The sequence below is a fragment of the Danio rerio genome, chromosome 10 (assembly GCF_049306965.1).
Source record: "Danio rerio strain Tuebingen ecotype United States chromosome 10, GRCz12tu, whole genome shotgun sequence".
In the NCBI taxonomy this organism is placed as follows: domain Eukaryota; kingdom Metazoa; phylum Chordata; class Actinopteri; order Cypriniformes; family Danionidae; genus Danio; species Danio rerio.
The window spans coordinates 28,174,881-28,197,571 of record NC_133185.1 but is presented as its reverse complement, the minus strand read 5'-3'; the positions used below and the strand labels follow the sequence as shown (position 1 = coordinate 28,197,571).

The following is a 22,691-nucleotide window of genomic DNA, read 5'->3' as shown; positions in this document are numbered from 1 at the left end:
GTGGTTAATCAGCTATACCAATAGAGAAGACTCCAAATCCAGATCTGTTTTTGCATTAATGTGATGGTTTGGTTTAGGGTTGGGGTAGGGGTGGAAATTAATAAAATACAATTAATGGGAAATTTAATTACTTGTTAACTTCTGGCTGCAGCCATGTGTGATCTTTAGCTGATTAACCATGTGGATGGATGATAAAAGCCTTTTGAGCCTACTGGTAACTGGCCTATATCTATCAGCTGATAACCACTGATAACCCCATTCCATCGAGTGATAACATTTGAATTGGCTGTGGTACTTAAACAAATTCAATCACATGCGTGCCTACACTATGAAAGTAATCTGAGTAAATGTGTTTACCTCTGCAAATGGTAAAAAAGTGGACAGGTTCAACGCATGTTAGACACTGGCTTTGTCCAAAAGCTTAGCCTGTTCACTTGTTGCATCACTGCTCAATCAGGCAGTGACTCTGGAGGCAGCATTCTGCACGAAGCCACCTTGTAAAAAAGATTTCAGACAGATGTCTGAGACAGCAAAATGATTTAATCACATACAACAAAATAGAGAGGTGATAACTATGGGGATATTTGCTTACTACAATAGCAACTACTATCTAGACATGCCATAAGTGGAAAATGTTGGTCAAAAACATACATTTACCAACAAATCGACACATAAGCAGCACTTTGAGGTGCCATCTTTATTTATTTATTTTTTTTAGCTCAGCTGAAAGAAATGGAAAACAGAGGATTGTGGGAAATTGAAGGCAGTGAAGGATATACATCTATACTGCCTTTGAAATTCAATCAGAAGACGAAACCTCAAGAGACAGGAAGTGAAGCAGAATTTGGATTCCTTGATGTTTACCTTCCTTGCAATCCTGCCTCCAAAAGCATTTTTACAGCTTTTGCACACAGCTTTTGTTGGCATCTGCATTTAGCGTCTTCCACTAATTATTGTGGATGTGGAACAGGGTGATTTTGGAACAGGATGTCCGCGGGGAAGTATTAAAAGTTGCTAAATCAATTATGAGAAAAATAAGGCCTTTAAAAATGATTTAAAAGTCTTAATTGAGATTTTATAAGGTCTTAAATTTTGTTCAAGCGTTGTCCAAAGTGTTTGGCTACAAAAAAGCATAAATATATTTATTTTTCTCCTAATATTTACAACAGTGTGCTCGCAATATTAACAATTTACGCAATTGGTTTGGGAGGGGCACGTCCGGTCAAGCTTCTCCGTCCTTGTAATGTCACGTAATTTGCGGCAAATGCAGGAAGGTGATGTGACGCTCCCCTTATGTAGCAAAACCATAGAGTGAAACAGATGGCAAAATGGGAAAATGTAAGTTTGCATACTCCTAGCTTGAGAAAGATGAGTTTAAACAGTGGCTGAAGCGTGTCGCTGAAAACAACAGTGTAAGTTATTCTTTTAAGCTTTGTTTTACTCCGAGCTTTTCTGAGTTTTGTTGCATGGTTGTGCTCCATTCATTTATTTACCTACAACTGTTTATTAACAACTGTTTATTAAAAGTGCAGGTGATCTTCCAAAATGCTAACCGCTTAGCATATTCTCTTTGGATGGCAGGGAGGGACTGTGATTCAAAGCCACGCCTCTTGAAATTGCGAACACAAGCAACGCATCACAACAGCAGACAAACCACTAGTTCATGCCATTCGCCAGTTGGTCAGTGTTTGGCCGGCGGATTGCAGGAATTATATTTATTACTAAGCCACACTTACATGCTAATTCAGAGTGAATATTCAGAGTAGCATGGTAAACAGTATACGAAGGCTGTCATTGTTCAAAAATGAACCAATGTGAATATAAAAGCAACTTCAGCTCAATAAAGCAGGTTAGGCGGAATAGCTTTATTTACTCCTGTTTTGTTGTTAAACTAAATTTAAATCTACATTACTGATGCTGTGAAAGGTCCCTTATAAAACTGAAAATAGTCACATCAATCTTTCACCAGGAGATTTCAGTGGCTAAACAACACGTCTGTAAGCCATTTATAACAGAACACAATCTGTTAAGCTTAGCCTGACTAAAATAGTTTTAAAACAGAACATTACCTGTCTAACAGTAATACTTCAGCAATGGTGTCGTCCTTCCTCCAGCGTGCAAAAGTAACTTCAATACTGATTCAGGATTTTCAAAAGTTTCAATTCAGCATTTGATTTCACAGCATCTGTGATTGTCTTATGAACGCGTGGCGCTCATGCAGGCGGCACTCGCGAATGGCGGATCTGCATGAACAGATGCACAGAAGTACGAATCTACATTTGCTGACAGACAGTTTAAGCTACTTATCGGAAATAATGGGAGATGTCTGCTAGACAATTTTTAATTGGATGAACATTTTTTAGTTGTATGCCTTACCCAGAATATAGAAATACATACATTTAGATCATTTACTATAATCATTACTATTGGACTGTGAAGAGACTTTCAACCACCACAGCAAAAAATGTTTCTGAAGACAATCACCTACTGCACCTTTAAATTAAAGGTTACTGATTAGAACTTGGTGTGGCGATGAGGTCTTAAAATATTCAGTCTTTAAAAAGTCTTAAAGACAGGATTCCTGCATTTACCCTGTGGACACATTCCCTAGGGCAGTTAAAAGATTACTGTGGGCATGGCTTTGAACAACTACAGTTTCTACAGGTGTTTTTATGTCACCGTAGTAACAACACTAATAAAACTTCTTATGCTGTGATTGTGTAGTAGTGTCCTAGTGGAGGTGATATTATCATGCTGTTAGCAGTCGGAGAGAGAGAGAGAGCGAGAGAGAGTGTGTATGTCAGAACAGGATCATTAATTCCAACCAGGCTCAGACAATCGCATCAACAAATCCCATCTCAGTCTAGCATCTTTGACCCCAGTGAAAGAACTGCCAGCAGGGAGACTGTTTGTGTGGATTAGAGAGATAAAATTGCACGGCACCAGAAGGAGCTTTTACATTGACACCCACACCAACCATTTATGAAGGATATTTGAACAGCGAGCCATGGCGCGGGGCCGTGCAGTACGAGTAACTGATATTTATAGTGATCCTGGTCGGGGATTGGGGGGTGTTTGTTGAAATAATGTCATCGTTATCGGTTCTTATGTCTCTGGGACATTAGGATTAGCGCTAGATAGATAAGATGGGCGTTCAGTCGCTTGCTGCAGAGCTCCGCTCACGTGTGGAGAAACTCCAGAGTCTCTCACCACAGGCAGAAGATTATGCCGCATAAATAAACACAAACTGACAATTTTTTGTGGGGAAATTCAAAACCGCTGCCTCGGATTTAAGCTCTCGCTTTGCAAGAGCACAGCCGACAGCCAACTTCAGTCAAATACACACATAAATATCCCTCCATCCACTAGGAATGACCACTGTGTTTAGCCTGAGAGCAGTTCACGGTGATCGGATAAAGAAGCCCTTTACTCTCTCCCCCTTCTCTCTATCTTTTTCATTCTCTCTTTTTATATCCCTCTTGCGCGCACTCACTAATGGGCTTGCAAAATGGGGTAGAGGCGGCGGAGATGAGCTCCACACCTTTGTGCCTCCTGTTGTTCTAAATACCTCCCTTTTAGGTGGAAAACAGCATTTGAATTCACAACTGCTCACAGCTGAAATGAAATGCTAATCTCACCCCACGTTTTATTCCTTCCTGTTCTCGGCTGCTCTCTGGGCTCACCATATGCCGTAGCTATCACAGAGTTCCAGGAAAACACTACGGTTCCAGAAGGAGGACAACGCTCAACCTTAACGATAAAAATTAGCAATATTTCACATTAAATTGCGTCCAACTATGTGCGTAATTACACGTGCTGATGTGTGTGTAATGAAGATTAGATACCGTTCTAATGCTGTTGCGGGCATTAAATGTGAGCGTGTGTGTGTAATGTTAAGAGTGTCTGTGATAATGTTTCTATTACTGGTTTGCCTTCATAAATATTAATGTAAAACATGCTGACCTTAATTTCAATTCTGTCGGCTGGCAAATCTCTCCTCTCACCCACTCGCTAACTTATTGAGAGGGACAATAGAAGTAGACAGGTCTGACGAACCCTTATTATGCTGGGGTTTTTTCCCCTCTTCAAAATGGAAGGGTAGCTGAATGAATGGATGAGCAGATGAATAAATAAAGGATGTAGGTGAATGGGGATAATATATTTAGGGAATTAAATTAAAGCAGATACAAAAAAGAAAGTTAAAAAAGAAAGTAGTGATTTCTAAATTTACTTTGACATATGTTCAGACAATACAGCAAACTTTATTTAATGTGTTCCTTATCAATTTTATAATTTTAGTTTTTAAATAAACATGTATTCCAATTTTGGTTCTTTCAACACATTTTAAAACAGGAACAGTTTTTGTTGGAACAGTAAAGCATTTATGACTTTGTAATTTTGGCATTCCTATTTATGACACTTAAAAGATATTGAGAGACTAAAGACATCTAGTGATGAAGTGTTTCAGGTGTAATTTTGTCCCATTCTTTCTGCAAACAAGTCTTAAGTTGGGCAACAGTATAGGTTCTTCGTTGCTTATTGTGTTTCATGTGCGACACAGTCTCTATTGGAGACAGGTTGGGACTGCAGGCTGGACAGTCATGTACCTGTATCTTCTTCCTCCTCAGCCAGGACATTGTAATGTGTGCAGAATATGGTTTTGCATTGTCTTGTTGTAATATGCACGGCATCTCTGGAAAAGATGGCAGCATATTGTGCTCCAAAATCTCTATGTTCGTTTTAACATTAATGGTGCCATTACAGAAGTGCAGGATTCCTTTGACAAGGGCACTTGACCATGACAGACCCTGGCTTTTGGACTTGTTGCTGGTAACAGTCTGAATGATCCTTTTATTCTTTGGTCCAGAGCACACGGCGTCCATTTCTCCTAATTTTTTTCTGACATTTGTGGATGTAACTATGTAATATTGTACTTGACAATGGTTTTCCAAAGTAGTCCTGAGCCCATGTAGTGATATCGCTGATGATTCTTGGTGCAGTGCTGCCTGAGGGATTGGATATCACAGTTGTTCAACTTAGGCTTGCGCCCTTGTCCTTTACGCACTGATATTCCTCCAGATTTTTTGAATCTTTTCATTTTGGTATGCTCTGTTTAAGGGGAAATATCCAAATGTGTTCATATCTTTCTTTAAGGAATATTGTTTTTAAACATTTTAACAATTTACTCACATATTTATTGGCAAACTGGCGATCCATGGCTCATCTTTGCTCCTCAAGAACTAGACCTTTCTTGGATGTTTTTGTACCAAATCATAATTAGAATCACCTTTTGACATCACCTGTTTCAAATCACATCATTATTTAACCAATTCACCTGATTATTAGTTCTGAATTACCCCGTGCCAACTTTTTTGAAATGTGTTGCCAGAACCTAAATTGGAATGTGTTTATTTTGAGAGAAAAAAAAACTATAAAAACCATAAGGAACACATTTATTGTTGTATTTTCTGCAATGAAATACAAGTCAAAGTAAATTTAGAAATTACTACTTTTTATGTATTTATTTATTTATTTTTATTTTTTTTACGTTTTCAATACTGCCCCAACTTTTTTTTTGTTTTGTTTTTTCTAGTGTTTCGCACCACTAGGGATTCACAAGTTAATATACTCTTAAGTCGGAATTGTGGCAAAAAGAGTATCTACCGATAAAATATATGCAAGAATAATTAGCAAATCATTCCTCTGTGGTGAACCCTGATAAAGCACGGACGAAGCTGAAGTAAATTTAACTTTTAATTTGACATGTTCACAAACTTTTTGGAAACATATACTGTATGTAAACATTTACTGTATGACTCACATTTAATATGTTTTATTTGTATATATAATAACATTTTGTAATCTGAAATTGATGGCTTGGAACCTTATCCCCAAGTACATTAAAATAGTCTGTTAAAATTGTTTTCTTGATTGTAATGTAAATAATACCTCCATAAGCCTGTAATGAGGAAACCACATCATTAAAAATAATGGAGATGAATTTAAATTAGGCTGAAAATCCCAAACACAGCAAGGGGATTTTGCCTTTTCATTTCAGAAGACCACCACTTGTTCCAATTGTAACATGCACTGAAGTTGATCTAAAGAAACTTTTAAAGCATGCTGGGAATCTTCACAGGCTCTAACCGTGGGGTGGAACAAACTTCCCACTTCCGCATCTAATTGCTGGGAGTGTTTGCCTGCTCTCAAATAAAGTTTCCTCGCTCCATTCACAGCCATACAAAGTGTTATTCATCTGAACGCTTTTATGAACAGACTAACAGTCTGTTTGTTTGTTTGTCATATATCCGGAATAAAAAATTTACCCCCAACCTCATGCCTGCATCTCATAAGCATCCCAAGAGTAAGAATACCCATAGAACTGTACCTTCGTCTTTGCATGTGTGTGTGTGTGTGTGTGTGTGTGTGTGCAGGTTTAAATGATATCTTCTGCATGCTCAGATGCTCCTGGGCGGGTGGCGACACCCCCAGAGGAAGCTGATTGACAGCTTGGCAGTGATAGCAGAAGTAATGCTGGGAGCAGAGAAAGTGAGGGGGAGCAAATGGAAAGAGAGAAAGAATGAAATGATTTGTATAGGCAAAGGTGTCTGGATTCATAGCTTACGGTTGGACCTGAATCTAACGGATTTGGAAGGAGCAAAGTTTTTTTGTGATTCTGTCTTTGAATATATGAACGCAAATCAACAAAGGATGATGCAATAAAAAATTATGTTTGCTGACGTAGATGAGGAAGATCGTCGACCAATGGCAACAGACACATTTCCCTAGCAGGCACACATCATAAGACGTTAATGTTAGGTTAAATGTAGTTCATGATGTCAAGTGACCAAAATTTAATGCCTATCGTCTAAGGACAACGTTATTTTGACATGAAATTACATTGATATTTGGTTGATTTTAGGTTATGTTGAACCTTAAAAGTGATTAAAATCCAACATCTGATAGATGTTATAGTGGTAACGTCCACACAACGTCACGGTTTAACATGATTGGACATTGATATCTGGTGGGTTTTAGGTTTGACGTTTGACATTGACGTCGACCTGTCGTTGGGTTCTGACGTCAACACAATTTTAATTTTTAAATAAAATCCAACATCCCCACAATGTTGAGGTACGTCAGGGTTAAACGTCAATGTGATGTCATGTTGACGTCCTGTGGCTGCAGGGTTTACATCAAACTAAACCTAAATGGACGATGCTAATTTATGGTGCAAATGAACAAATCAAGCTATTCAGGCTTTCCTGCATAGTACCAAAAGTAATGGATTATGACAAACATTATAGTTGACATCCACATCCTTTTCAGTTACTTGTTTTACACTGATCCATTATTTATATAACGCTTACTCATGTTACACTTAGATTTACCTAAAAAAAAATGAAATTGAAAATGAAATGAAAATACAGTGAGAAAATATAGTGAGTTTAAATTAAAAATACAGTGAGAAATTTTAAAGCATCTCGGCTGGAAACTCACTGAAAACACATCTTAAGTAAAATGGAGTCTGTGATGGCTTTTGTCAGATCAGAACATTGTCTCTGTCTGGTGATTCTGTGAAAATAAAGAGAGCATTTGATTCCGCATTCACTGTGGTGTTTCATTAAATTAGCATATTATGTCATGTATATTTGTTTGAACAACTGGTAGACAGTTGTAAAATGGTAATTTACACTCTTAAAGATGCAATAATATCCTTTTGATGAAAAATTTTGTAGTATTCGTTAAGCTTTGAGATGCAACAAATTAATTGCCCTGGCTTTATATTATAAGTGCTACCAGACAGCAGCGTGTGCAGCATAAGCCTATGAATGCAGAAGCCATTAGCACATCGAAACAAAGAACACAAAACACAATCTGTTGTTCGACTAATGGAGTTTTCAGGCAGGAGTAAAGGAGGAAGCTGTTTTACTCTGATAGATGTCTCATGTGCAACACTATACATCAACACTAATTCTATAGAAGCAAATGTAGGCTAATTTAATTAACATTCCAAGAGGATTATTGAATGAACCTTTCACAATTACAAAAAGGAACTCCCGTTTCATTTCATGGGAGGATCCAGCTTTGTTAAATGCCGAAAAACAAGCATTGGATCAATATTTTTAACTTTGAGAGAGTCAGATAAGAGTTCAAGTTTTACTTTCACCAGTTTTGGATGTGCGAAAAGATAGAGGCAGGATTCAAGAGCATTCCAAACACAGCGATGTGCGTCAGTGGGTGGAAATAATGAATGCAACTCAACTCTGGCTTCACACAGCTAAAGTTTTCTATTGAAAACAAAGTCTTTAAAAAGGAGTGGTGCATCTTTCTGAACCCCTGCGTTCCACAATACTTCAAGTTCTCACTGTAACTTTGACTGTAATGTACGTGAAGCTCTGAAACACACGACAAACACGTTTCATCTTTGTTGTGCTGTTCTTCTCCGATTCTCTTAGGTGCCAAAGAGGTGAATGCCAGTGGCAAGACGTTTACAGTGAAGAGTTCTCTGCGGCTCCACGTGAACCGGGATGATGATGGTGTGGCCTACACTTGTAGAGTGGACCACGTGGCCCTGACTGCAACCCACGAAGAGACCACGCAGGTCTTGGAGGTCCACTGTAAGTGCAGCCAACATCTCATTCCACTAATCCATATTTCTATCTGCAAGCCATAAACTATGTGAAATTGCCACAAGTATATTATAAAGGCATCTCAGTTGAACGACAGAACAGGAATGTCCAGACCTGCTTCTGGTTGGGTCAAATCCCAAGTCAGCTAATCAAGGCATGATAACTGTATAAAGAAAGGTAAAGACTTTGCTTAATGTAAAACAGCAGCAAAGTTAAGACCACAACTATAAGATATAGATTATTCAAAGATAATGACTATCTTGAAAACAATTGCTTATACTATGGGCGAAATGATAGAAATTAACAATAAAATTTACATCCTAGAAAATTTAAAGTATAAAAATAAAAGTACTTCAGGTCTCTAATAGAGTTTCTGCATCTTTGTGTTGCCTCTTTTGAATACTGGTAAAATTTATTTATTATTCCACTTAACTGACTACGATTGCAAAATTTCATTTAAGCATATCTTCCTGAGACCCAAAGACATTTTTTTCCTACTTCCTTTGGATTAAAAAATTCTATAATTTACAGTTTTTACCTATTGTTTTTATTTTTAATTTTACAGCATGTTCACTATAGTGGACCACAGGACCAGTGGCGTAGCTGGAGGTGGGGGTTGGGGTGGGGGGGGGGGTGTCTGTGTGGATTAGTGATTGGCCCCTGTTAAACTCAGACAAAAAAACTGTACAGGATATGGCTCTAAAAGGAAATAATTCCAATATTAATGTAACAAAACAAAACAAAAGCCATTTTTTCCTTTTGTGTTGAAATTCCTGAAACAGTTTAGTTTGAAAGAAAGCTGAACAAAAAATATATAAAAAAGAAGTGATGTCAATCCAAAACAAATTTAACATAAAAGCAATTTAAAACTGATTGTCTAATTGTCTCTAATTCTGTAATTGTCTGATTGTCAGACTTTAAATCAGTCTCCCTTTATTATCTTGAAGAATCCTCTCTGCTTTAGTTCTGCCCCCTACAACATGCAGTCATTAATGACATTAAGATGGTCCTGGTGTCCACTATTGTGGACATTTAAAAAAGGATAATATTTTGAAACACAAACAAGTTAACAGCTTTGAAAGCTAAATGTATTGTTCCTGACACTTTATTAAACAAATATATATGTAATAATAATAGTAAAAAAGATTTTAAAAACAAAATTTTCCATACCTCTCTCCTTCCCATAAAATGTTTTTTTGTATGCCTGCCATTTTGGATGCAGTGTTAGAAGTGGTTCCTAGCATGCCAGCCAATCAAATGACATATCACTAGAAAGCCCATGATATCCTCTGAACAGTACAAGAGGACTTGACAGAGTAGCTCAAAAAAGAAAATTCCACTACAGATGTCCACTACAGAGAACACAAGTCAATGGGCGGGGTCTCAGGAGGATATAGATCACAGGAGCTGGATTCACTGGTCAGATGTGCTATGAGTGCAGCACACTGATGACATCTGATGGTTACAAGTGTGTAATGTAAAAAAAAATTAATAAACCAAAAATAGGGCAGAGGGCATCAAAATAGGTGGCACAGTGGATAGCACGATCGCCTCACAGCAAGAAGGTTGCTGGTTCGAGGGTCAGTTGGCATTTCTTTATGGAGTTTGCATGTTCTTCCCGTGTTCATGTGGGTTTCCTCCAGGTGCTCCTGTTTCTCCCACAAGTCCAAAGACATGTGGTATAGGTAAATTAGGTAAGCTAAATTGACTGTTGTGTATGTGTGTGAATAAGTGTGTATGGATGTTTCCCACTAATGGGTTGCAGCTGTAAGGTCATCCGCTGCATAAAAAATATTATGGACAAGCTAGCGGTTCATTCCGCTGTGATGACCCCAGAATAATAAATGGACTAAGCCAAAAAGAAAATGAATGAATAAATGGGCTTGTGCAATTTTAAAGGTACATGTGACATTGTGGAGAAGCTCTCTGCTTTATGTTGAGCCCTCTTTTCAGAGGTTATTTAAAGATAATGACTATCTTAAAAACAATTGGTCATATCACTGGCAAAATGATACAAATTTTCAAAGAAATTGACATGGTCATTCTACAAAATATAAAAATAAAAGTATGTCAGGTATGTAGTGTATAGTTTCTCCATCTTTGTGTTGCCTCCTTTGAAAATGGTGGAAAAAAAATGTATTTCACTAAACTGACTATATTTGCTAAATTTCATTTTAATATATAAATTACACGAGCTGGATTCACTGGTCAGATCTGCTATAAACGTGCTGGTGTGGCTACACATAGAGTTATCGTTATATTTATAGTTATCATGCTTGGTGTGAACAGCCCTTTACTAAGCTTACTTGAAACTTCTAGACTGTGTTAAGTCAACTGAAGCTAAAATCTCCATAACTGAGCTTGGACATCACAGATATAAAGCCATACAATCCTTCATTTTTGTTTCATTGACTATTGGGTTACTTAAACCATCATTTAGGATTTTACCTTGATATATGCTGATAGAGCAGAGGTTACACAAATTGATTACAGACAAAAATCATTTACCAGTTAGAATTTCTCTTTGAAGCTTTGACGTTGGATCAATCTACTGAGATGCAGTGGTGCGTTTGAACTTGAGCGACACATCACATACCTTACCTTTTGATCTCTGTAAAGTGTCATTCCTTTGCTTGGATGCTGCTGTCTGAAACAATATTTCTTTGTTTGTCTCTCTTTCTTTGTCACAGATGCTCCCTATGTAGAGATCAGACAATCCACAAACGTCCCACAGGAGGGGCAGTACCTCAAACTGCAATGTGTACCTAAAGGAAACCCCTCGTAAGCATCCACCATTTATCAGGATCTCTCTGAAGTATAATGCTTTCAAAAGGCTTTGGGAAGATGTGTTATATACAGTAGAGTATCTATCTTCTACACCAATAAGAAATCGCCCTGTGGGTAGGCCATAGGCTAGCAGCTTAAAACTACATCCTCACATTAATGTTATGACTCATAAATGTGAAGCTGTTGAAATGAAACTGCTTTGAACAGCTTCAACTATACCTTAAGAGGCTCTTAGCTGTTGGTACAACTGACGCTAAAAACGTATCCCTAAAGAAAATGGTTTGAAAAATCTTTCATCCACTTTGATGAACCAGATTGTGGAACACTGTTTTGAATATAAAGCTAAAGTTAAAAACTTGAAAACTCTGAGTGAATTTTGCATTCTCAAAGCCTTTTCTATAACTCTGTGGTGTTGTCTTTCCATTGATTTTAGCATTAAAGGGGTCAAATCATATAAGGAATCCAATTTTCCTTGATCTTTTGAGATCAAGGAAAGAAATCTTTTGAGAAAAGTCCTCATTGTAGTATGGAAACTTTCAGAAGTCAAAACCTTCAGAACTTTTCTCTGTCAAAAAGAAAGTTTGTTTTAACTTACGCTGCAAAAGCTTACTATGGATTTCTAGAATAATTTCTGCAAACATATGATAAACCTGTTTCTCATATTAATGAAAAAAAGGGTTAGATGTTAGCATCTATGGCTCTGGAGACCCCTAAACAATAGAATAAAACTAATAAAAAAAAAGATATGATATGAAAAATTTATGTGAGTGCTTCATTAAGCATCATGGAAAAGAAGCTGAATTATGCTGTTAGAAGCTAAAAATGAGTGTTTCCCCAGGCCAGACCCTGTGCTGTGGACTAAAGATGGAGGAGAGCTGCCAGACATGGACAGGATGATTGTTGATGGAAGAGATCTCACATTCACGTCACTGAACAAAACAGACAACGGCACCTACCGCTGTGAAGCCACCAATCACCTCGGCACCAGTCATGCTGAATTCAAACTGGTTATTTATGGTGAGTGACAGATGGATTACATTAACATGTCTGTTAAGCAAACACAGCCCTTGCTGCTGTCTTGGAAAGCATCTGCATCGCTAATCAAACCTACGTTTCCTCCCTGCTAATAACTGTCATTTTATTTTCAAGCCACTGAAAGCTGCAGTGCCTTAAATGATTGCTGATTTGAAAGATCAAAGGGATAAATCAAACATTTTTTTATGGCATTTGTTTCTAAATTCATGTTTTGAATGTTATTTGGGGCTTAATATGGAAGTCAGTGGGACCCAAAACTGTTACATTTGTGTTGTCATATTTTATTTAGTCTTTATATATTACTTACTCACAGGGCCATTTTTATATTGAAGTTGATATTTAACCGCACGATGTTGGTGTTTCATAACATAACATTTTTACGAGGTGAGTCATTAGCCCCTTTCACACATACAGACCTTTCCGGAAAATTGCCGGCAATTTTCCGGAAAGGGTGTATGTGTGAACAGGTCCTTTTTGAAAATACCGGTAAATTCGTTCTGGCTATTTTCCGGAAAGAGAAGTTGTAACATTACCGGCAATTTGCCGGAATGCTGCGCGGTGTGAATGCAGAAGGAAGATTCCCGTAATAAGCGCGTGCACGTCTAGAACGTGCTGACGTGAGACGTCTGCTTTAGCCAATTACAACAGTCAGACGCATTTACGTCCGCGCGGTTTGTGAGGATAAAAGCCTTTGAATATTTTTCCAGACACATTTAGCTGCTAGAAGTTAGTCAGATAACGTTTATATGTTCTTCTTAATGCCAACTGTGCAAATAATCATCGATAAGATGCTTATGATAAACCGTTGTTTGTTTACTTTCAAGCTTTGCGTGTGCCCATGAAACAGCCTGTGAGCGCACGCACATATTATGAACATCTCGACATGCGAATATGATCCTGTGAAAGTTGTTTACAATATTGATCATCAAAAGAGTTTGTAATTTAGTCAAATGTTTACAAATACAAGCGCAGCCGTTTAAAGCTCATTTGTGGTGAATGATGTCAGAATTTACCGGTATTTTGGAATGGATGTGTGAATGCTCTTTTCCGGAAAAATTTCGTAACGTCCTCGCCTGTGTGAACAGCGCTTTTTTGTATATACCGGTAAAGTCGTTCCGTAAATTTTCCGGATATTTACCGGTATCACTGTGTGAAAGGGGCTATTGGTGGCCTAATGCTCAGCCCCCAACTTGGAGGACCAGAACATACACACACATACACTACAGACAATTTAGCTTAATCAAATTCACCTACATGCGAACATGCAAACTCCACACAGAAATGCCAACTGACCCAGCCGAGGCTCAAACCAGCGACTTCCTTGCTGTGAGGCAACAGTGCTACCAGCCTGATCTCAAGAGGAAACGTAATTATTTTACGTTTTGTCAGTTTAGTGGCTAATTCGTTCGAATTCGTACGAGTTCAGTCATAAGAAAATGTATGATTTTAAAAAGGAGGCGTGGCACACAACCCCACCCCTAACCTCAACCGTCATTGGGTGATGAGCAAATTGTACTAAATTGTACGATTTCATACAAATTAGCCCGTAAATCAAAAAGTTACGAATTGCTGTTAGATTGCGTTGGTGCTACCCATTGTGCCACCGTGCTACCATAGTATTTATATTATCCATAAGAAATGATTGTACTACTTCAAGAAGCTTCAAACCTGGTTAAAAATTAAAGCATCCCATTTGGTGTCTGCATCAAAATAAATTTAGAAAATCAATAATATATATTTAAAAAGAACTGTTTACATAAATATTTCAAATAATATATGTAAATCTGTTCCACTGTCCTGATAAACGAGTAGTGGTTAAAAGAATATTATCAAGATAGATTTATTGTGGCATGAAATGTGTCTTCACATTATTCTGGTTGTTAAAGGGGTGGTCCACTATGATATTATATTTTGAATTTCAGTTGATGTGTAATGTAGATGTTTGAATGTAAACAACATCTCTGAATTTAATACGCTCAAAGTTCAATGCAAAGGGAGACATTGGCTTTTACAGAGTTACCATAGCAAAGCCTACAGTGAACAAAGTTTGGATACATAAAAAATTACATCAAGGTTAGTAAGATCACAATGGTTTCCAGTTACATGCATTCACAACCAGCATATACCAGAATCTCTCCCAGTTCAGTGCTGGATTCGGTTAAAACTCCAATTAATGAAGTTGTGGATTGTGAGCCACAACCTTTTAGGTGTTAAAATTGATCAACTACATGCACAGTATCTAGCATTAACGGTATGTTGTAGCAAGGATGTAAAAACGGATGTAAACAGCGGAAAATGCTGTTTAGCACTGCTAACAATTTAGCTACAAGTTCAAATTTATCAGTCAAACACCTGTAAACACCCACAATCTTCACCAGCTCTGCACCGTCTGTTCACTAATCGTAGTCACTGTTCTACAGCACTGCTTTCCCTGCATTCCACATCTCAAATAACTAACTCTCAAAAGTTATGAGAACATTTTATATTCCTTGCACATGCTTATTCTGAAAATATGTGAAAGATTTTATTTTAGAGAGCAGGCGTGAGGTTTAGCTGTGTGCTCTTAATTTTTCTGTCTAACTCAGGCAGCTAATGCTGCGAACATCTGCTCTGAGTGACAGTATTTACACAGCACAAAAGCATGTGCTTGTAGTGGCGTGAGGTGGAGCCAATCTGAGAATCACAGCACATTACTGTTTGTTAGTTGACCAATCAGAACCTCTTGAGGGTGGGCCTTTCAGAAGAACTAGGAAATATGACATGCATTTTCATGTTGAGTATATGTATATAATCAAAGTAAGATTTATGAAAAAATAACGTGATTTTCTACAAGTGAAGCTTGAGCACAGATTGCTTTGCATCTTATAAACACTGTGGACCACCCCTTTAACATACCTGAAAAGATTTTATTAATTCTGCTTCAACACAGAATTACATTTTAGTGTATGTTTTTTGTAAATCATTCTGTAAATTATTAATTTTATTAATATTTTAAGTTTTTGCTTCAAACAGGAAACATTTAACCATCTTCAGGTATGAATGCATGGATTAAGTTCACATTTTCTTTAATGTCAATAAGAGAACTTCAAGTTTTGGTTCCCATTGGCTTTATGTATACTTCAAATGACAGAAAAGAGAAAATCACACATGCAGCATACAATATGATTTGAAGTGAAGGACAGTGCTTCCTTTGGAGTGAGATATTGTTTTAAAATGTTCAAATAATGATCTCTGCATCACAAATTCTGCTCAAAATGCGTTCAACAGTTGCAACCCACTTTTGTCTGAGCTCTTAAGAGAATGAGTTTCTCCTACTTAGCATAACAGCAAAGCATGATGGGACGGCTCTCGATACACCCTGAGGTTCAGAGGCTACGCTGCGTCCACATCTGCCATCTCTTTCATCAAAGACAGCTGTGCGGATACGCTCAAAGGCTAAGAACGGATATGACTGTGGGCATCAAGCGGAAGAGTCTCTCCAGCCCCCCTGCTTGCGCTTTTGCCTTCTTGACACTAAACCCCTCCAGGCTGGAAGACTCTTCCTCAACCTCTCATTTCCAGAAGTTTCTTTTCTCTCACTTTCTTCCTTCTATCTGGGCTTTTGTATCCACCCACGGGGCGTCTTAAGAAGATTTAATTAGCCGTTATGGCGCAGTGTAGGGGTTCAGTCGGTGGCTCATTGAAATGTCAGGACACTATAACAACAAGGAGAACCAAAGCTCTTAATGATGTTGATACTATAAAACTGACACCTTCTCTGTAGGAATAAAAAGCTAATTGGGTGTCACAAATATAAAGCACCATGTCTGAATTCATTACTGTCTTTTTAAATGGCAAAACATGATGCCGTCCTTCCATCAGTGATTAGCACAGAACCTGGAGCAATATAATGGTCACTGTCCTTCATCAGATCACCTGTCTTGTATTATGCCAATTGGAAATGCAATATTACCTGTTCAATATGCAGCCGATCGCTTGATATTCCAGGCTGAAGGCTGCCATGTCAGCGGGCTACTTGAGATAGAGGTACAGTCAATATTATTATTCAAATCTCACCTTAATTAAAATTGGGCCATGACATTTAAATAAGATATTAGAGCAGGCCAATAGTATCTAGACTGTTTGAACAGGTTTGAACACTTTAATAAATCTCTATATCCCCCCAGCAAAAGAAATTTTAAAAAGCAGAAATCTCATGAACTTCTAGTTTCATTAGTTGTACTTTTTAAATGAGAAACAGTTTTGATTATAAAGTTGAACTCAGCGCTTAATATGTATATGAATATTTCTCTGAACAAAACCAGGAAATTAAAGTTACCGTGACCAACATCCACCATACATTTTTTGTTTTCCCGGAACGTGAAATTTAATGTCATTAAACAGTGATAGCACAAAAAAAGCATCAAGTTTCTGAATGGTCTTTAATTATTTTGTGCCATATATGGGTCAATCGTGGATAAAACAAACATATATCTACAAAACAAAACTTTTATAAAACATCATTATGCAGTTTTTATTTAGTTCACTTGCAAGTGAAAAATATTTAAATGTATCCCTCTGTCTAATCTTCAAGAAGAGCCCACAATTAGCTCTTGAGTCATGACTTAAGATTGCTTGCTTCTGTCTCCTGCTGTCCTGATCCAGGGGCAAAGTTCCATCTTCTCGAGATCTCTTTGATCAGGCTTATTAGCAGCTTTACTTGTGGTTTTAAAAAGTGAAAATATGCTTGACTGCCTCTTTGCTATTTTTAAAATACAAATAATATTTAAGCAGGCCACTGTGCCATTATTTATTTTCGCTGCTCACTGAGTACAAAACAATCACCAACCAATGAGAGTGATTATAAATGTAAGAAAGCAGATTGGCTGAAAATTTTGTTGAGGGCCAATAGTTAAATATGCCTTCTGTTTAAACTTGTGCATGGCGACCAGCATTGTGTGTGCACACAAACAAAATTCACCCAGCCTTCGTTTCCACTCATTAACATTCTGTTAGTGATGTGACGTTGTGCACCGAGGCTTCGAAGCATGTATCAAAAAATGATACATCTGTAAATGAAGCAGTGTACCAGAGCTTGATTCGTTTAGCTGTAATCACGTATTCAGTGACATCCGAAGCTTAATTTTCTGTACCCAAGGTACTGCTTCAAATTTTGATTCAAAGGTTTAAACACCCCTGTGGGTTAGTAAAGTGTATAGTGGGATAAGGCGGCGATTACATACATTTCTACTGTTTTAAAGCACAGCAACAATCCCACGCGCCAGTAATTCAACTAAAATGCAATAGTAATTCATAGTAAAAAGCTTTAGAACCATAGTAAAATGTATTATTTACAACTATTTTTAAAGAATGCCATTACATTTTGTAGTATAGTGTGTAACGGAGGTCAGCTGACGAAAGCAATGCAAAGCAAGTCTCGCTCTCATAGCCTCCTCCTTAGAGCTTAAGCCTACCATGCAGGAATCGCTGGTTCAATCCCCACTTAGAACGAGGGTGTGGGTGAAGGATCGGTCAGAATAGAGAAATGTTAAAAACTTATAAATACCTTTAATGTTCTTACAGTCATTGGTGGTGTAATGTAACTTACCTTATTTGTAAAAAAAAAATTACAGTGTGTAAATTGCTTATATTGCTACTGTTGTATTGCTACATAAATGAGGCCAGTTGTGAACATTTGATATTTTTGCAACACAGTGCTTTCCCACACTTTAACCAGCAGAGGTCCTCATTGAGATCTATTTTGAAAAGATTCGAGTAACGGACCTTTTTCCGTTAAAGTTTCACTATCACTAAATTCTTTCTCACACACAAATATGCAGGTTTTCATCCCACACACATTAATGCTGGACCAAATAAAATAAATGCCGCAACGCAAAACACAAATATCTGACATTTTATGGAACAGGATCTGGCAAGATCCAGCTCAAATTAAGCACTAGTTGAATTTCTGGAGCAGTGGCTCATTGAATATAAGCTAATGAACGTGTGTGTGTTTTCTTTTTAAAGTTTCCTCAAACACATCTCTAATCTACAGTTGGTTGGTCAAACCCAAAGCCACACCCTCAAACTCACCCTATTGGTTGAGTTAGAGGTGGCTGAACGATTAAACAAACAGAGCAATGTTTTGATGGCAACACAGTCTGTGTTTATACTTTTTGTAGAAGTCAGAGGACAGAGAAAAAAGCTTCATCCAAAACATTCTCAAACGCCCCCACCATACAGAGACTTGCCATCTGCAAAGAAATGATTCAAGTAATTATATTTCCAATAATAACATCATCTGTGAGATGTTATGCTCTAGAGAAATGATCAGCCAATGTATGTGTGTATGATAAAGCTGAGCATGTACCTTGCTGATTATCTGCACTGCATTTTATTATTAGAATGATAATGAATGATATCTTTGCGTATCTCTCTGTGCGCTGGAATGTTTCTCCATATCCCCAGGCAGGAAATCTACTGTTTTGTGCTAAACAAGTTTCAGGAAAAAAAAGTTATTTATTCATTACTAAATGCATAAGTAATGTAGTTTGGAAACAAAAATGCATCTCTTACATCTCATCCTTTCGCACAGGCTCCCAAGGCACCAGTGGTGTTTGATAAAGCAAATATTATTGCTATTGCTCTTACTTTGAGCAGAGCTGTTTTTGATATTCCTACCACTAGGAATATTAACAAACCCCTTTTAAAAGGGTCGCGAACTGCGTTTTCTATTTTGCAATGTTCTCTGGGGTCCACTTATAATGTTAGCAAGATTTTCACTTCAAAAAACATCATAATTTAGATGCAATAGGCTATTTTCTCTCCTGTTGTTCACCTGTTATATAGAGTGTGCCATGATGTACTCTGAAAGCAAAATTCATCATGTACTGCTTGGGCTAAAATGTGAATAATACCTAAACAAATATGGAACTAGTATTTTTTTAAGGGCAGAGACAATGAGCCAATAAGTAACCATAAGGCAATAACAAAAAATCCCTTCACAACATCTTAGCAACCAACAGTTTTGCATCGCCCAGCACCACTCACTTTTCCCCCAGAGAAAGCAATAATCTAGCCGTGAGCTGCTGTTTGCTAATGCCTGCTCCTGGAACCTGTGGTCTGTCTAATTTCTAGTTAGCCAGAGCTGGTAGCTGCTGTGCAATTTTGAGCTATCAGCTGGATTACTCTGCTTGTCTGCTTGAGTCCATTAGTATGGTGGCAGCCTGGTGATTTAGCTTATCAACTTGAGCCCAACTCTACTCTCCTGTCCTTATCGCTTCGCTAAATATGCTTTATGCATGCAAAAACGGCTGCCAGCATTACACTGATTGTGGAAGCAGAATTGTGTTCAAGAGTCTTGAATGATGCCTGCTGTTTTTAAAAGCTCAAATCACTCAATTTAAACACCACCTTAAATTATATGAAATTAAAGTGGATTGGTGTGACTGTTGATTTTGCATAAGATCATTTGAGCTTTTTGATATCAATTTTGATCAGATCTCTGACCAATGAGTTAAGGACAAAACTATTAGCCCTCCTGTGGTATAATAAATAAATATATATATATATATATATATATATATATATATATATATATATATATATATATATATATATATATATATATATATATATATTATATTATATTATATTATATTATATTATATTATATTATATTTCCCATGTGATATTTAACAGAGCAAGGAAATGTTTCAGAATGTTTTTCTGGAGAAGATTTAATTTTATTAGTTTGGCTGAAATAAAAAAACAAAATTTAAAAAATATATGAGGTCAATATTATTAGCCTTCTTTAGACATTTTTTATTGGATATAGCGCAAACCACTGTTGGCCACTGATTTGTCTAGTTAACTTAATTAATCTAAGCCTTTCAATTGCAAAATATCAGGTAAAATATTATGTACAGTCATCGCGGCAAATAAAAAAGTAATTCGTTTTTACAAATTAGTTTCACAAAAATTTTATATTTTTCAAAATGTGTTGGAAATAGTCTTCCCTCCGTTAAACAACACTTGGCAAATATTTGAAAAAGTAACCTTTACATGAAGGCTAATAATTTTGTCTTCAACTGTATACTGGAGATTCATTAAAAAACAAGGTTTAATTCTAAATATCAAGATGTTATTTAAATTTTAATGGCAGGCATAATCTGGGCATAAGGTTGTGTTCACACTTGTAATGCAGTTCTCTTGGTTGTTTTGGTCTGATCCCAAAAAATAAAACAGCATTCTTAGTCCTAGTTTACTTTATTCAGTATTTTTTTAAGACCTGAACCTAAAGATGCCACTTTTTTTTTTTTATTGATTTGCAACAGAATTTGGTTAACATTGCCAGAAATTCATGTCATATGCACAAATGAAAGCGAGAGATGCATTCCAGAGACCTGTATTGAACTGTGATGTGCAACAGTGACTACGTTTACAACAGTAATTAAATTATTTGCCTTAATCTGAATAAGACAATAATATGATGAAGGTGTTTACATGAGTTGGTTGTTGAATGTTCCTGTTTTTGCATGTCCATGTTAAAGCACATAATTCGATTAATGTCATTGTGTCACAGCTCGAGATATTGGATTCAAGATATTGGATGCGAGTACAAACTGTTGTTTTGATGGAGTTTGATGCCATACATCGTATGAGAAAAAAAAACTGTATTTCGCGAGCGATGCAGGTGTCTGCAGTTTATAGTCACTCAGTTGGTGCGGAAAAAAGTGTCAAACAGCCATGTGTATAGAGTATCCTGACGCAAAATGCAGTGAAAATCCTACACGACGGTAGTAGGTTGATTACGGTATTTACGTGCCTGTACTGCACCTTAATAATGAGACTAAAATTAACATATTCCACATTCAATTTCTTTTTAGCTCGATTATGACCTTAATCAGAGTATTTTCTTAATCATATTAAAATTAGATTATTGGTGTCCATGTAAATATACTCATTGTTTTGATGATGAAACACAGATAACTATTATGATATTTCTGTCCTTTTTCAGGACACATCTTGTGATACCACATCTTGTTTTTCATTAGTTTATAGATCACTTTAATCCATTTTTGGTGCATTTAGAGTTCAACTGAACTACACCAGTGTTTCCAGTGGTCTAGATCGACTTGTTTGGTGTACATCACGGTTCATATATCAGCATCTACACTTTTTCAAATGAACCACACTATAATTTCTGATCAAACCAAACCTGTCAAGTGTGAACACACCCTAAGAATATGCAGGCTTTTGTGAAAAAGGTGTAAGCTTAATTTTTGCAACTTTTACATTTTTAAACAGGCACTAATACTGAGCTGTAAACTGCACTGATATAAGGATAGTTTATGAGGAACAAACGGCTTGTTATGGTGATTGTTTCCACATTTTCTCCTGCATGTCGTCTGTGCAGACTGTTTTTGATACTTCATCAAATATTGATGCTTTTCTCCCTGCATGCAGCCTGTCTTTTCCACCACTTTGTGAGCAAAACTGTCACTTTGCTATTGTCGTGAACAGTTTGATTTATTATACACAAAGCAAACCCATTATCTGCAAACATCATAAAGAAATACATACATTTTTATACTGTCAGATGTTCTGTTCGTGCTGTTTATTTCGACTGTTTATTCATGTGTGCATTGTTAAATTAAACCCATTCAATTTTTTATTTGCCTTTTGTCAGCATACAACTATTGTGTTTCATTTGTTCCATTGTTATGGTGATGTTCTCTTCCCCCTTGTCACTGTTGTTTTGTCTTTTGTCCATCCTTTTTTTGTTTCAATGGTTGTTTGTTGTGTACAACAGATGCCCCCACCACACCGTCACCATCCACCACCTCCCCTGCACCCACCCTCCCAGACACCACAGGTCCCTTAGACTCCAAGCAGCTCAATTCTGCTGTCACCGGTAACAGAGGTACTGTACAACCCCACTGCCCTTCCTCCTCCTCCTTCTCCTCACATGCCTCCATCTCTATATCTCTCTATTCCTCAAGCCTGTTTCCTCTGACTGAACCCTACAGCTCCAAGGGCATCTGGAGAATGTTTCTAAACCCTACAGTCACTCCCTACCTTCATGTGTCCTTGTTTAACTCCTATCTCTTCCTAAAACTTGCCTTCAAACTATGATTTCTAGCATCTCAGCTGTGACAGTTTGAGCTCTTTCAGTGTCTTTAACTTCACTAAACTGAAACTGAAAATGTCATTGTTTGCTTGTCATTTCAAATATGAATGCTGTTATTTTCTGCA

At 37.2% G+C, this 22,691-nt stretch overlaps 1 protein-coding gene and 1 long non-coding RNA gene across 23 annotated transcripts in view; one reads left to right on the top strand and one right to left on the bottom strand.

Moving 5' to 3' along the window:
- Window positions 1-22,691, top strand: part of cadm2a (cell adhesion molecule 2a) — an 877,490-nt gene that overhangs the window by 833,584 nt on the left and 21,215 nt on the right. For 11 of the 22 annotated variants that reach the window (XM_073914201.1, XM_073914196.1, XM_005155264.6 and 8 more), the window contains 4 exons: window positions 8,460-8,621; window positions 11,324-11,414; window positions 12,259-12,437; window positions 22,249-22,359. In XM_073914201.1, coding sequence (XP_073770302.1) covers window positions 8,460-8,621; window positions 11,324-11,414; window positions 12,259-12,437; window positions 22,249-22,359 — 543 coding nt within the window. 22 annotated transcript variants of the gene reach the window in all.
- On the bottom strand, window positions 4,758-12,132 carry LOC141376375 (uncharacterized). The gene is made up of 3 exons (XR_012386334.1): window positions 10,036-12,132; window positions 5,452-8,912; window positions 4,758-5,335 (listed from the first exon to the last, which is right to left on the bottom strand). It is a non-coding gene; the product is annotated as an uncharacterized lncRNA (long non-coding RNA).